Source organism: Lampris incognitus, chromosome 15, assembly GCF_029633865.1.
Source record: "Lampris incognitus isolate fLamInc1 chromosome 15, fLamInc1.hap2, whole genome shotgun sequence".
Lineage (NCBI taxonomy): Eukaryota > Metazoa > Chordata > Actinopteri > Lampriformes > Lampridae > Lampris > Lampris incognitus.
The window spans coordinates 33,210,067-33,224,754 of NC_079225.1; the positions used below are offsets into that span (position 1 = coordinate 33,210,067).

Below are 14,688 nucleotides of genomic sequence, written 5' to 3' on the forward strand. Positions count from 1 at the left end.
TTAATGCTATAGTTTGTGGCCGTGTCAAGAGTCACTACTTGCTGTGTAACATCCATCTAGAGGACAATTTGGTCTTATTCCACCACTCCTCATGTGGTTATCTTTTGATTAATGATGCTATTGCTTCGATGAGGATGGTAAAATAAGATATGACCAGGCCTAATCCCTTGTAGGTTATTATAGTGATCATTATGATAGTAATGAGCAATACTGATCAGTGTACCGGTGATGGAAAATAATGGGTATAGAGAAAGTAGGCATACCTTCACATCCATCTTATTAAGTTGTGACTGATCAGAGAAAATGGGGATCTAACTCTGAAGGTAGCCCTACCCTCTAATCTTATTACTGATGATGATGATTTAACCCAGTCATGAAATACGTCTATTTTTTAAACTCTTTATTGCTGATAGTGGGGTTGCCCCCCCCCCATCATGTTACAAACTAACTGTCGGGGTCAAAGTTTGACTCCTGCAATTGGGCTGTGTGATCTCAGAAGACTTCCTTAAACCAACTCTCCAAGGCACGAGCAAAACGTGCACATCCATTAGTGCAATGTGCATGCCGAAAATAAAAGACCTGGAGCTTGAATTTGTGTATAAGGACGCGCAACTTTGCACTTTTTTGGGACACATGCGCAACCATGAGAGGCACATCTCTGGCTGAGGGCCCCGGCAGGCCGCGCAGCAGCACTGCTGCAACAGCGCTGAATCGAAATGAGGAAGTGAGTGATCAGTGCCAGAGTGGCGGAGGGATACATAGGCAATCCCCATTCTGGCCACGGCCAATATACACACTCCTAACCTGCTGGTGGAACTCCATCTAAGGAACGACCACACTCCCAGTCTGGTATCATAGACCATCAAGCACACAACGCTCGGACATGGTATGTATCTCCATTCATTCTGCATAATTAAGGGCAAATGCGTTTTAACTGTAGATCCCATTGTTCCTAGAAGCAAAGCTCGGCGGTAGCCTAAATATTTTCTCTTGACCTTATTATTCGCGATTCATTCATTGATTTCCCTCTTAACGGCTATTCTTTTACGTGGAGGGAACAGAATTGCCCACAAAAGCGTATTTTATCGTCACCGTGTGATCGTACGGGGGGTATTGTTGCTGTCTAACACGGATGATCTTTCATTTGGCTCTGCGGGTTTATGACTGGGACGATGCTCCCTTCAAAATGGAACAGTGCTCCTCTATAACTGCGCAATTCTTAACGGCGTTATTGGCAACGCGGATCATGTGGCCGCCTCCTATCTGCACGGTGCATATCACATTAATACTTGGACCAGATTTAATGGCATTGGGCTAACTAGCAAGCTATTCTGGGTTATTATGACATAATTCTGAAACCATAAGTGCATTAGGCTACATTTTGCAATCCGCCTTAGAGAGAGAGAGAGCGAGCGAGCGAGAGAGCGAGAGAGGCGCAGGCGTGTTAGGAAGTCTATAACCGAGAATGATCGGACAAGCCCCATGCTGTCATTTTTCGGACAGACTAGCATGTTACACATAATATGTCCCATTTAAAGATATCCAGCCTTTATTTGTAGTATACGGGCGAGTATCTGAAGAGTGGTTATAACAAACGTTTAAGAGGTCGTCTATCTCGAATTGAGGAAATGAGCTGGTTTCCCGTTTTTTTTTTTTTTTAATTTTTTTACGTTGCACCATCTTTGCCATGTCTTGCAGCCAATACGTGCTACAATGACGATTTGCAAGATTGCATAGTCAGTGTGGTGCAATATAATGTACCCATATTGTTAATACTGAAATAGACTGCTATGATCCATATTCTGGTCTGTACAGATGCTTCGAAAACGATATCAGCCTTAGTTTCAACCCTTACTGCAAACATTCAAGGCTTATCTTTATATTTTGCTATCTGATTTGGTTGCCTCTTGCAAATTTTCGATGCCATGCAAATTCCACACCAGTGTGAGTTGTCTAAGACGCTCGCCGGCACTGGCCACCACAAAACATCAACACCTGTAACGTTGGGTGGACATTTTTCTAATAGGATCCTCTGTATCTTTTGTAAGTCTACAGATGACTGTTAATTGAATTCACTATAGGTTAACCGATATATAGGTGAAGTATGGGTTTACACACACACACACACACACACACACACACACACACACACACACACACACACACACACAGACCAGCTCTGGGTGACATCTGTAACCAGCTAATTAAACATAGTCTTTCCACTAGCTACGTCACATACAGAGCAGTTACCCTGCGCTAATGATCTGCATGTAGAAAATAGGCCTTCAAGCTAATCCATTGATTATCAACCTTGATGGATCATTAATAGCCCTGGGGACCCAAGAAGCCATAGATCACTGTTTTTTTTTTCCCCCCGCTGATGTGATCAGATATCCCATATGTGGTATCGAGCCACAATGCAGTTTCACGTTGCAGCCCACTACAGTAACTGGAGTGTAAAGTGGAATTGTCATGGAGTTAACCCTGCATATCAGCGTCCCTGAAAAGTTTAATCCACAGGCGTAAGCCCCTTGTCCACATCAATACACCCATTGAAGTGGAAACAGCCTCTCCCATTGAGCTTAAAGTATCGAATAAGTAGCCGGACCATGGTATGCCCCTATCCTATTCCTGTTACGCCCTTGTTTTCTGATGCATGTTTAGTAACTTCGAGGACATCCAATCCACTGCGTTGAATAATTGATATGACCGGTGGCCACCTCTAACCATGTCCCATGTTCCCAGTGTGTCTGTGTCCAGGAGAGGTAAAGTGCTCCCTGTGGTGTGGAGGAGTACTCCCAACCACCCACCACCAGGCCATATGGCAGACTGGCTGTGGCCTGCAGGGTGTAGTGATGCTGGTGCTGTTTACACCCCAGCCACAACCCAGCCCAGAGCCCACTCCAATGTTTATGTCCAGTGAGAAGAGGTGTTGGGCACTCTGCTGAGCTCAGTGCCCTCACAGAGAGGGAGTGTGAGTCTGTCTTTGTCATGACTGACTCTTTGTGTGCAGTATGTGTACTGTATTTTATTGTAGTGTGTGTGTGTGTGTGTGTGTCACGCCCATCTGTCAGAGTGACGGCTGGCTTTCATGTGATCACAGGTGAATTTGAAACTTCAGTAATTGTTTGTACACATCACAATTACGGACTGGCGGTTCGCAGGCACATAAAGCGAAAGCTCTGTATTGTTTATGGGACAAGGGATCGCTTTCAATTGCGTTGGTTTGCATCTCCACTTAAATTAAACCTAAAAGTATTTATGTATCTATATAATAAAGGGTAGTTTCACAAGCCATTAAACTACAGCCTTCCTCATCCCTGTTAGGAGTCTTTGCTAGGGCTAGTAGCCCAGGCCTCAGTGGGAGTGGCTGACCCACTCATGCCAGTGAGCTGCTGCCAGGATCCCACCCCCACCCCCACCCATCTATGGGGCTCTTCAAGCTGTTGTTAAGGCTGGAAGCCTGGCAACGAAGACCCGTCTCCATAGGGCAGCGACAATGGTGAATCAGAGGGAGTTTCCTCTGAGCTGTGTATTATAGAGAGAGAATGAGAGGGATAAAAGGAAGAAGTCTAGAGGAGTAGGAGTCTGTATGGGTCAAGGTCCAAGAGCCAGGGGAGAAGCGGGACCAGGGAAAGGGGAAGGATGAGCTGGTAGTGGGCCTGGTGGCGCAGCAGCACTGAGATGCCTGAGTGCGGGCCAGGGGAGGATCCATCGAACGGAGTCACTGAACCCACCCCCAGTGGATGATAAAAGAGACAACACAAGATCAACGATAGAGAGATGAAGAGAGACACTGACACACCAAGACAAAGGGGGGAGCCAAGAGAGTGAACAGATAACATGAAGTGGGGTGGGAGAGGAAGGGTCAGCGATATAATAGAACGAAAATGGGATGGAGGGAGGTTGGGATGGGGATTGTTGAAGCTGCGTTTGACCCATGAAAAAAACGACAGCACCAGCGATGGGCCTTGTTTGCATCATTTCTGCAATCGGCTACCCACCTCCCCACCTCTGGCAATAGAATCGGTTTTTCTCTTTGACATTTCTCAAATCTTCCAGATAGAAATAGAGACAGGCAAGAGGGTAGAAAAGGGGGGAAGAAAAGCAAAGGCTATTGTGTGTGTGTGTGTGTGTGTGTGTGTGTGTGGAGGACAGGTTATTGAATCATGTCAGCTAATCGTATGACAGCTGCTGAGGTTATCTATGATCCCTCGCTGGGCGGATCGATCTCTCTGAAGAAGCCTTTTCTTTCTTTGAAAGCCAAAGGTAAAGGGCATCTACCAGTGTGTCATCCGGCGATATGACAACTTACATCCAGTCTAACTGAATCAAGGCATTATGCAACAAATTGAATTTAATGTCTTGCTCTGCTCATGGACCATGTGTCCCTTGCTTTATTGAATAGAAAACCTGCACAGAGATTTAGCAAGTCCGCGGTTTCCACAGCCGTATAGTATAAGTATGGCTTTGTTAGTTGATGTGTGCTTGGCTGCATCTGAAGATTGCTTGAGCAACAAACACACACACACACACACACACACACACACACACACACACACACACACACACACACACACACACACACACGAGTGCACTGATGGGCTGTAGGAATTTGCTCTGGGGCAGAACTGGCTACTCTGACTAATTCACAGGAAACACGGGGATGGAAAGTATTGGTGTTGAGGAAGAATACCATTAATAGGGATTGTGTGTGCATTCGTGTGGATGCGCATATAAGAGTGTGTGCACACAAGCGCACCCTTGCATGTGAGCAAAATGCAGGTGTCCATTTGAGTGTGTGTCTGTGTGCATATATGTGTGTGTGTGTGTGTGTGTGTGTGTTTCGATGCATCAGACTGTGTGTTTGCCCGTCTGTTCATGCGTGTTTGTCTTTCGCCCGTGTCCGCTCCTGTGTGGCTGCCAAGCAGCATGACGTCAGTGGTCCGTTAACAATAATAATAAGCTCCTGTTTTCCCAAATTGGAAAGGGAGGGTACCTGTAGGAGGTGCCGTTTGCACCACAAGCCTGGTATTCACACTTGACTGCCGAGCATGTTTGAAATCAGTGGCTCCTCTACAAGGCCCAATCCATCTGTGTAAAGAGAGGCCTGGCAGTAGATGCCTCCCAAGCCATTTAGAGCCTGTGTGAGTCATGGTGAGCCATTAAGAGAGCCCAGCTTGCTGAAGGAACGGCCAGGGAGGTGAATCAAACCTCCCCAAATCCAGCGAGCCCTTATTCCTTGTTGGTAGGCAGCAGGAGGACCATGGAAAACACTCCTGTGCTGATGTCCTGAAACAATGCTACCCGCACATTTACTCCTGTGTTCATCGCCTTGCTGCCCCAGTTACTAGACAACCACCTGTGAAGACGCATACATGAATAACACATTTTTTTGAGTCGGTCTCAATGAAGTGACTGTTTAGATGCTAAATGCAGGCCTTGAGAGCGATGTTCAGCTGGCTATATCGTATCATGTTGACGGAGGCATTTTCTGAAAGTTGAGAGAACGTCCTTGCAGTTCTTGATAGGCTAGACCTTAGTTAAGTCCACACAGTTGGTTTGGATATGATCCAAGAAAGAAAGGCTGGCAGACTTTTAGAATTAATATTAATTCTAAGACAATAAAAGTGAGTGGAGCAGTGGTTTATGATTTGCACCGTTTCCTCACAGCGAGAATGTTTAGAGTTCTCCCAGTATTTGGGTGGGCTTCATTTGGAGACCCTGGTTTCTTCCCACAGTCCAAAGACACACATGTTCCGTGAACTGGAGATGAATGTCCATTAGTATGACTAAGTGTGAGTGATTGTATTCCCACATGTTGACCCAGTGACCCTCAAAAGGAGTAGTCGGGTAAAAGAAAATGGATAGATGGGCAATAAAAGGGGCAAGGAGTCACAAAGGCTTCCAATGGACTCTCACCTTTTCAGTTAGTTTAATGGCATCTTATGGATGAAATTAATGGCTCATAGTCTAATTCTGTCCAGAAAAGTGAGTGGGATGTGCTCACAGGAAATGATTTACTGAAGTAACCGCACACTGAAATATTTCATTCAAAATATAGCCGACATTTCAAAGTATTATTTTGGAAGGTTTATTAAAGCTGCAGTATGGTCACAGAAAATTCAACCCGGTTTGCAGGGGGTGAGCCTCTGGTCCCAGGGTGAACACTGTTCCCAGTGTATTATTTGGTCAGTAGGAGGTGACATGGTGGGAGGTAATGACGACACACATTGGAATTCTGAATACTCAACAGTTCAGTAACTTGTTTGTTTTGTTCTCTCTGCCCCCGACCCTGATCCTTATTTTATCCAACCACAGGCTGACCAACTAACAGAGGAGCAGATTGCAGGTAGGAACAGAAAGTATTATTTAAACCCCCACCACACACACATGCACACATATCCAAAGCCATTCCTGTATGTTAACTGACTTTTGGTGGATCGAAGACAACCTTGCTCTTGTGTTATTCGATTAAATCCCCCTGCTCACACGAGAAAGGTTGCAGGGGTATCTCTCATTAGTTGTTCTGTTCGTGTCACTGAGGGACAACATCATGAAATAGAATAATTGGAGAGTTAGGAGTCTGCCGTCCCTCGGTAGTTCATTAGATTTCCAGACAACATGGGGAAGACACAGGAAATGAGAGGCAAGACAATCTTACAATATAGCATGAGTCAGGACTCAAACCCATGCAGCCACACCGTTCTCCAGAGCATGCTAATCCACTCAATGATGGAGACACCTTCTGATGTTCTTGAAAAATGAGTGAAGTGATTTGGGTTTTGTGCAAAATCTGAACATCGTTCTGCTTCTTGTTAGTCAAATCCCCTCAGTGGTTAATTAGCTAGTGCTAAGGCTGTAAGGCCAATGCTCATTTCTCCCTCCATTTTAGATATCGCACCCCAGTTGGACTTAAATGGCCCCCCTCTCTGGAACCCCACCGAGAGAAAGAGATAACTGATCATTATAGTTTCTGGAGTAAAATCTGTTTTTGAGATCCCCTCCCCCCCATTTGCAGAAACTATACTCCTCCAGAGTTCTAGAAATTGGTAGATTCAAAACTCCACCTTTTGTTCATGCTCTCATAACAGTGTAATGCCTTTCAAATACCCATGTGGGTCAATTAAATGACAACCATTAACTTAGTCACCACAGCCCATACAACCTCAACCCTAAAATGGATAGACGTTAGGCCATTTCGGAACCCCATGCCTTGAGTAATTTAGCATCTGTCCACTCCCCTCACCCCCTCAGAGTTCAAGGAGGCTTTCTCCTTATTCGACAAGGATGGCGATGGCACCATCACCACCAAAGAGCTGGGCACTGTCATGAGGTCGCTGGGCCAGAACCCCACAGAGGCCGAACTGCAGGACATGATCAACGAGGTGGACGCTGACGGTCAGTATGCAAACACCTGATTGTTGCACTGTGAAGCATTAGGTCTGACGTAGTTGCTGCTGACTGGTAGAAAAAGGAGGAACCCATAAGGCACTCATTCCTGCTTGATTCGTCAGAAGTGAATCACTAGGCATCGTTGAAGCACTGTTATGATGGTCACTTCAGGTTGCTATATAAGTAAATAAAGTTAATTATCAGTGCCAAAAGACGGATCGGAGTTGAGATAAAATCAGAAACAGCTACTTTTATCCTTCATTTATATTAGCATCATTTCAAAATACGAATGTGAGTTTATCATAAGCATAGACTTCATGAGTTAAACAAAATGCATGGTTAGACTGGCCCTCAAATACAGTTTTAGAAGGATGATTACAGACAAATAATTATTCACTCCCAGGGCTAAATTCAGACAGTCAAAAGGAAGCCTGGAAAATATAATCTTAGATTTCCAGAAATACGCCTATGATACCTAGATAATGAAGAATTTTTTCAAACTCTGGTATATTCCTATCAATCTCCTAAAGCAAGACATATTATGTGTTTTAAAAGTAAATTTCTGGCTCCTGTGTATAATATTTAGTAGTGGACCAATTTAAACTCACCACTGTGGATGGAATGCAGCCAAATATTAGTTTCCCATTTTACACAAATTGATGATAAAGAGGGAAGTTTTTAATATTTTGTGTACAAGATGGACATCGTCCCCACATTACTTCCTAGTCTTCTCTGTCTCTCATATTCCTTTTTTTCTGCTTAACAAGCAACAACTGCCCCGCCTAGCTGAGGGATAGTAATATACTACACACTTGCCACCCATTCATCTTTCCACTTGGATTATTTACAGTACAGTCATTTCCATTTAGTAGTTCGAGCACAAGGTAACCCGCACTTTTAAAAGCATCTGGAAATCATCACCATTCTTCTGTGCAGATTTCAACCGTGTTTTATTCTCACAGTTTACTGCGAAGATTGAAGTCACTAAAACTTCTTGTTGTGGAATAACACAGTGCAGCCTTTAGCACCCTGTCTCAGAACACATGGGCAGGGTTGGTGCCTCCCCTCCTTCCCGCCAACTGCCAACCAACTGTCCAAGCCAACTGTCCAGCCAGCTACTTTTTCAGATGACGTGTCCCTCCGTGTCAGCAGTTTAGTCACTGTGCAATTAAGACCGTCATAGATGGCAGTGTCAGAGAGCTGTAATGTGAAGGAGGTGAGGCTGATGCTGTTGAGTCGAGAGGGTCAAAGTCCGTCACAGCGTTAGCGCCTGCTCTGAGAGGCCATCAAGGGCTATTACTCAGACAGACAGATGCATTTTTCCTCTATCCACTCCATCCTCCTACATTTAAATCTCTTTCCTTCACTGGAAGTTCTTCCAGTTACTCGGCCATTGACAGAGAGACATATAGAATGAAGACCGAAGGAGCTGGTCAGCGGCTTGCTAGCTGGCCATCCTTGGGCTAAAGGGTCAGAAGATTGGATTCCCACTGTCGGTGGGACTCTACCCAAATGCCCTGTCAGCTTATCAGATTTTGTAAACGGGACTGCATTGATCAGGAGCAATCAATTGCATCATGGTTTGGCTGCCCATTTTATTGGGACATTCTCTCACCGTCCTTGTTTACACACTCCCCACCTTATTCACTCCACCCCCACCCCATTTCCCTCACACCCAAGTGCAAACATCCACTCTTAAATGCACGTAATGCATGCGTGTACGCACCATCACTAACATCCCCTTGTGCTGCCTCTGCCTCCCTTGGCTGATGCAATCTAGGTCAGACAGCAATGGAGCTGGTAATGGAAAATAAAAGTGGTTACATAAGGCCTCTCTGCACATCCAGTACCCACATAGTCAGCCATGGGATGTCAGCTGGCCCGTTGAAAATCAGCTTTATTTACCAAACAAGGAGGCTGTGGCAATAATGACAATGAATGAGAGTAACTGTTAGCCTTTGTGAGTAAGGGGGAGAAAGCTGCCTCGTGTAATGGCCTTCTGGCACCTTGATCATGGTACATTGTATAAACATAATTAATTCAAATAATAGGACAAAATTGCCCATGTGTATCTAACAGCTAACAACAGCTGGTTAAAAATAAAAATAAAAAAAACTGCTGGTGTTAATCTAGGCAGGGTTACTGACCTGGGTGAAAGTATACATTAATATGGATTCAGATATTTAAATTAGCTTGTTGTGCTTCATCAAGCAGACCAATTAAACATCAAAAGTCATATCAGCTAGGAGAGAAGGTATGGATTTACTAACAAATCCACCATGGTCTCAGAGAACACAAACTAGCTTCAGCCCAACCACAACATCCATAGATGCTACACGACTTGTCTATTCTTATCTCAGGCTTGCAAGGTTGCTTTATAGCATAGAGAAAGGATGGCCAAACATTCAAGTGCACTGAGATGCCTCAGCCTTCTAGTTTGCGTCAGTGCCTCTTATGTGTAATCACACTGTCTCCCACTCGGTTCACTCCTTATATCCTCTCTTCTCCGCATCTCCCTCATCTCCATCTCTCTCACCCACCCACTCACGTTCTTCTTCCCTTCCTCGCCCCCCCCATCCAATCCCTTCCACCATTTTTTCCTCTGCCTCCCTGCCCCCATTCCTCCCCATCTTCATCCCTCTTTATTGTGTTCTCTCCCTTCCTCTCACCCTCCACACAATCCCTCCCTCTTTCTGCCTTTCTTTATCCCTTTCCTTGCTCACTGCTTCACCAGAGCAGTGGCAGAGACAGGCTGAGGGCTCATAAGAGAACAGCAGATATCACTGCAGGGCCCAGTTTCCCCCTTCCTTCCTTCCTTCCTTCCGTCTCGTCATTATTCCTCCAGCGATGGCTTCCCAGTGTCAGTCTTGCCTTTTTTTTTATAAAGCCCCCCGCAGTGGCAGCATGTGCTCCCCTCGGTGCTGCTGGCTGTCTCTGTGTGTTAGATAACAGGTCCTTAGATCATTACCCCAGGCCATCAGATCACCATCTGCCCCATCGCATTACCGCTTTTCTGTTCATGCTCTCCTGTGCTCTCTTTTCTCCATTCTCCTGTGCTCTCTGTCCCACTGAGGCACTCTCTATCATTGGTTAATCCCAGTATAGAAACCCCCCTGCCCCCTCCCCTTCCCAACACAAGGCTAATCCCGCAGGATACTTTGTCCTAGGCGTCTCTGACCTTCCCTGTACCGCCCCTCTTAACCACCATCACCACCCACCCCACCTCTTACAACAAAGCAGTGATTAATTTCTTTATCCCCCGCCAATCCCACCCACTTGTGTCTCCAGGTCTGCAGGAAAAGCAAGGCTTGCTACTACCAAGAAATGTGCACCACCTTCAGTTGCTTGCTAGCTAGCTAGCTTGATTCACCCCGTCCCCTCCCCCACGTGTACAGCTGATGAGCCGCCGAGATCACAGATTCTTCCCGTCAAGAGGGTCTGATCCTGCCTTGACAACAGCAACATGGATATTGATATAACTGCATCTGCCATTACATACACAAACACACAAGTCCCATCAACACAAAGGCAGTTATTACCAACCCCACCGCAGCACTGATCTTTTGATCAAACGCCTTCCACTTAAAGCCCTACCCCAACCACAGGCAAACAGGATGCCAGATAGCTGAGGGGAAGCATGGGCAGGCTGGAGAGGATGGGTAAACATGCTCTCTCTCTTTCTTGCTCTCAAACCCTCCCTCTGGGGGTTTCGGGGGGGGGGGTTGTTGAAGTGATGACATGTAAAGACTCATAGAAGCCCGGGCTCCATATCTGCATTATGGATGACCAGCCGAGGGTTCCCTGCAATCCTGTCACTGGCTTTCTAGCAGGAATGAAAAGTGTTACACAGAAACGATTCAAGGGTTCTCCTCTGGGCTTACATCCCGAGTTGTGCTGTCACCATCAGGGATGCCCATCAAGGTGTTATAGAGAAATAAGGCACCATACTATATAACCCATTCTGCATACGTTTTATATGGGGGTAAAAGGAAATCATGAAAAAAGGGGCAGGATAGCCAAACCAGTGTTCTAATCAAGCACAATTCATCATCTAAACTCATCATCTTGATAATTTCATCTGTACTTATGAGTTTGCTGTTATGTAATTGCAATTTTTTGCTGATTAAATGTGGCTGCTTTTTCTCCCATCCCAGGTAATGGAACCATTGACTTCCCAGAGTTCCTGACCATGATGGCTAGAAAAATGAAGGACACAGACAGCGAGGAAGAGATCCGTGAGGCTTTTCGAGTATTTGACAAGGTAAAAGTGACTTTTTTTTCTTCTTTTTTTTTTTTAACAGAAAGTCCACACAGTATGTGAAAGTCAGAGGACATCACAGAGAACCCATCCTCGTTGTCCATTTAACTAAACTTATGTGTGGAACCAAGGAAAACTGACTCACTCTAATCAGCTAATGGCTGCGAAAAAATAAAATGTAATATGAAGTGTGACAAACCTCAGGTGACTATAAAAACTTTTATGTCGAGCCAAACCAGTTCTACACAAAAAAGGCATTCCAGATGTCAGGAATGCATCCGACAGAAACGCCCAGGTGTTTCTCTTGACTTCCTGTTAGCTTAACACCTGTTGTTTTGTTTGTTCATTAATCTGTCCCATTGGGAAAATTCTGATCTTGCCATTTGTCGCCTAATGGGATTTTTCTCCTTTCACACCTCCGATGGTGTGTCATCTCTTTTCAGGACGGAAACGGCTACATCAGCGCTGCAGAGCTCCGTCATGTCATGACAAACCTGGGTGAGAAGTTAACGGACGAAGAAGTGGACGAGATGATCAGAGAAGCAGACATTGACGGAGACGGACAGGTCAACTATGAAGGTAAAGAGCTGGCCACAGGGGGCTGTAGGTGATAAAATTCCACGACATATATAACATTTTCAGGGGGCAAGCAATTTTAGTCTCTCTACCACCATCCGATTCTTTTGTCATATAAAGAGGAAGACCAGGGCACTTTATTTTCCGAGCTGTAGCATCTCTCTGAGGGCAAACCACTGCGTGTAGGCCAGGCTAGCCACTTGTAATATTGGTTATTAGATGCTGGCTATAGATGGAAGATACTTAAACAGATAGGGAAAAGCCATCCTTCTGAATTGTCATCACAGCACCACAAGCATTTTCGCTTTGTTTCGACTGCATCTCTCACTCTTCCTCCCCTCCATCTCTTCTCCCTTCCCCCAAGCGTTGGTCCCTCGGCGCATTACACGAGAGACTAGGTTCATTTTCTAGAAGGTTGTTGATATATTATCAACGGTCCATAAGTCTTTGCTGAAAAGTGCCCCACTTTCTTGTTGTGCCACGGACAGAATATGGCTGATGAAAGCCTTCCGTTTTCTCTCCCTCCATCTCTTTCTCTTTGTATATCATCTTGTGCCATTACCACAGGGCAACGTTTTTTTTTTGTTTTTTTTTTTAGTCAAACAGGCTTAATGAAACAAACATGGACGCCATTTGGAAAGGGGACACTAATAAGGATGTGTGTTCTAAACCTGCACAAGTTGGTTAAAGACTTTAAAAAAAAAGAAGCATTTAACAATTCTGCAGGTGACTGCTCCTTCTTGCGACAGGCCAAAGCCACTGCCCTAACCCCGATGTCCTCTTTGTCTTTTTCTCTGCAGAGTTTGTACAGATGATGACTGCGAAGTGAAGCTTGCCCGCCCTGTCCTTGTCCCCTCATAGAAAAAAACAAAACAAAAAAAAACAAAAACAAAAACCCGGATTAAAAAAAAAAATCAAAATGTTTTACTTACCTCTTGGAAAAAATGTTCATTTATTCATACTGTTTCTGTATAGAAAATAATTGAATGTTGAAATAAAATATCCTTCTGTCCACACAGGAAAAAAAAAAGATACAAAAAACAACTGCATGAAAATGATGGTTAGTGATCCTGTCCCCCCTCCCCCTGGAGATCAGTTTAGCACCAGTACTAAACAAGGAAAAAAACAAAAACAACAAAACACAAAAAAAACAACCCTTAATTATTACCTTCAAACTGAAGTAAAAGGCATTTGGCGAACTCCTTCCAGTTCCATTTGCTAGTGGTAAATGTTTGGGCTGGCCATCTCTTCTCTTCTTCTGTTTTCTGTTCTTCATGCATGCAGCTTGAGACCGGAGCACTAACCCACTCCTTACCCCTCCTCACCACCCGCCCCCTCTCCTTGCCCCCCCACCCCCTCTCCTTGCCCCCCCCCTCCCTCCGGGCTACCAGAGCGTGCTGATTCCACTATAAGCTGTCCTCTTGTTGGTTTGGTACAGTTTTTTTGTATTGGAAGAGGAATCCTGTACTGTTAAGATGAGAGATTATACCAGGTTCTTACTTAAAAGCGGAAAGTGGAATGAGATTTAATTGTATGCTAGATAAAAAGAGACAAAAAAAACAATGTAAAAAAAATTTACATTTTCAAATGTTTGGCATGTTTTGTTTTTGTTACGTTATTTGGACGGCCATCTTACTAGTTGTGCATCCTGCCCTTTTAAAGGGGGCGGGTTAAGAGTCTTACGGTGAGCTTTATTTTCTTTTTCTTTTCTTTATTTTGCTGAGATGGAGTGTCTGTCCTCTTTCTGGCAAGAGAGAATCACTGGCCTTCACTTTTTTTTTCTTCTTCTTCTGTTTCTCGACTCAGACGCAAGCATAGTGGGGGGTGTGCTGTTTCCACAGCACATGCTGTGCAGCACACGGGTCTTCGCGACTGTTCATCTGAGTTCAGTTTACATTCATTCCAAGTTGTACATGCTAGTCTTTATTTTTTTTTTTTCAAATAAAAAAAGACCATGAACTTTACCATGTCTTACGTCATGTGGTTATTATAGATAATTCAAGTCAAAAGTGCCTGGTTGAAAGAGATTATCTGCAGACACCTGTACAGCCGATCAAATTTGGGTCCAACAGCGTACTGTATGCCCAATGGAAAAATGTGGTGAAAATAAATCTTCATCATGAGCATAGTTCTTTCAAGTCACTGTGCTTGATGTTTAGCAGGGTTAGTCACAGTGACACAGGTAGGGCCTGTACACCATACACAGACAGGTGACAGATTAAAGGAAAATCCAACATAAAGTGTCTTGGTAAGGTGTTGGTCCACGAGCCTCCAGAACAGCTTCAGTGCTCCTTGTCATAGATTCTACAAGTCTCAGAATTCTACTGGAGGGATGAACACCACTCTTCCAAAAGATATTCCCTCATTTGGTGTTTTGATGATGGTGGTGGAGAGCGCTGTCTAACACGTCGGTCCAAAATCTCCCATAGGTGTTCAGTTGGGTTGAGATCTGGTGACAA

The 14,688-nt window shown here is 44.7% G+C and overlaps 1 protein-coding gene across 1 annotated transcript; it reads left to right on the forward strand.

Annotated features, from left to right (window-relative positions):
* Positions 1–765: 765 nt before the first annotated feature.
* On the forward strand, positions 766–14,193 carry LOC130125585 (calmodulin-1). The gene is made up of 6 exons (XM_056295189.1): positions 766–886; positions 6,322–6,352; positions 7,258–7,401; positions 11,550–11,656; positions 12,097–12,232; positions 13,030–14,193. Exons 1-6 carry the CDS (start codon positions 884–886, stop codon positions 13,056–13,058), a joined length of 450 nt encoding a protein of 149 aa, XP_056151164.1. The 5' UTR covers positions 766–883; the 3' UTR covers positions 13,059–14,193.
* The last annotated feature ends 495 nt before the right edge of the window (positions 14,194–14,688 follow it).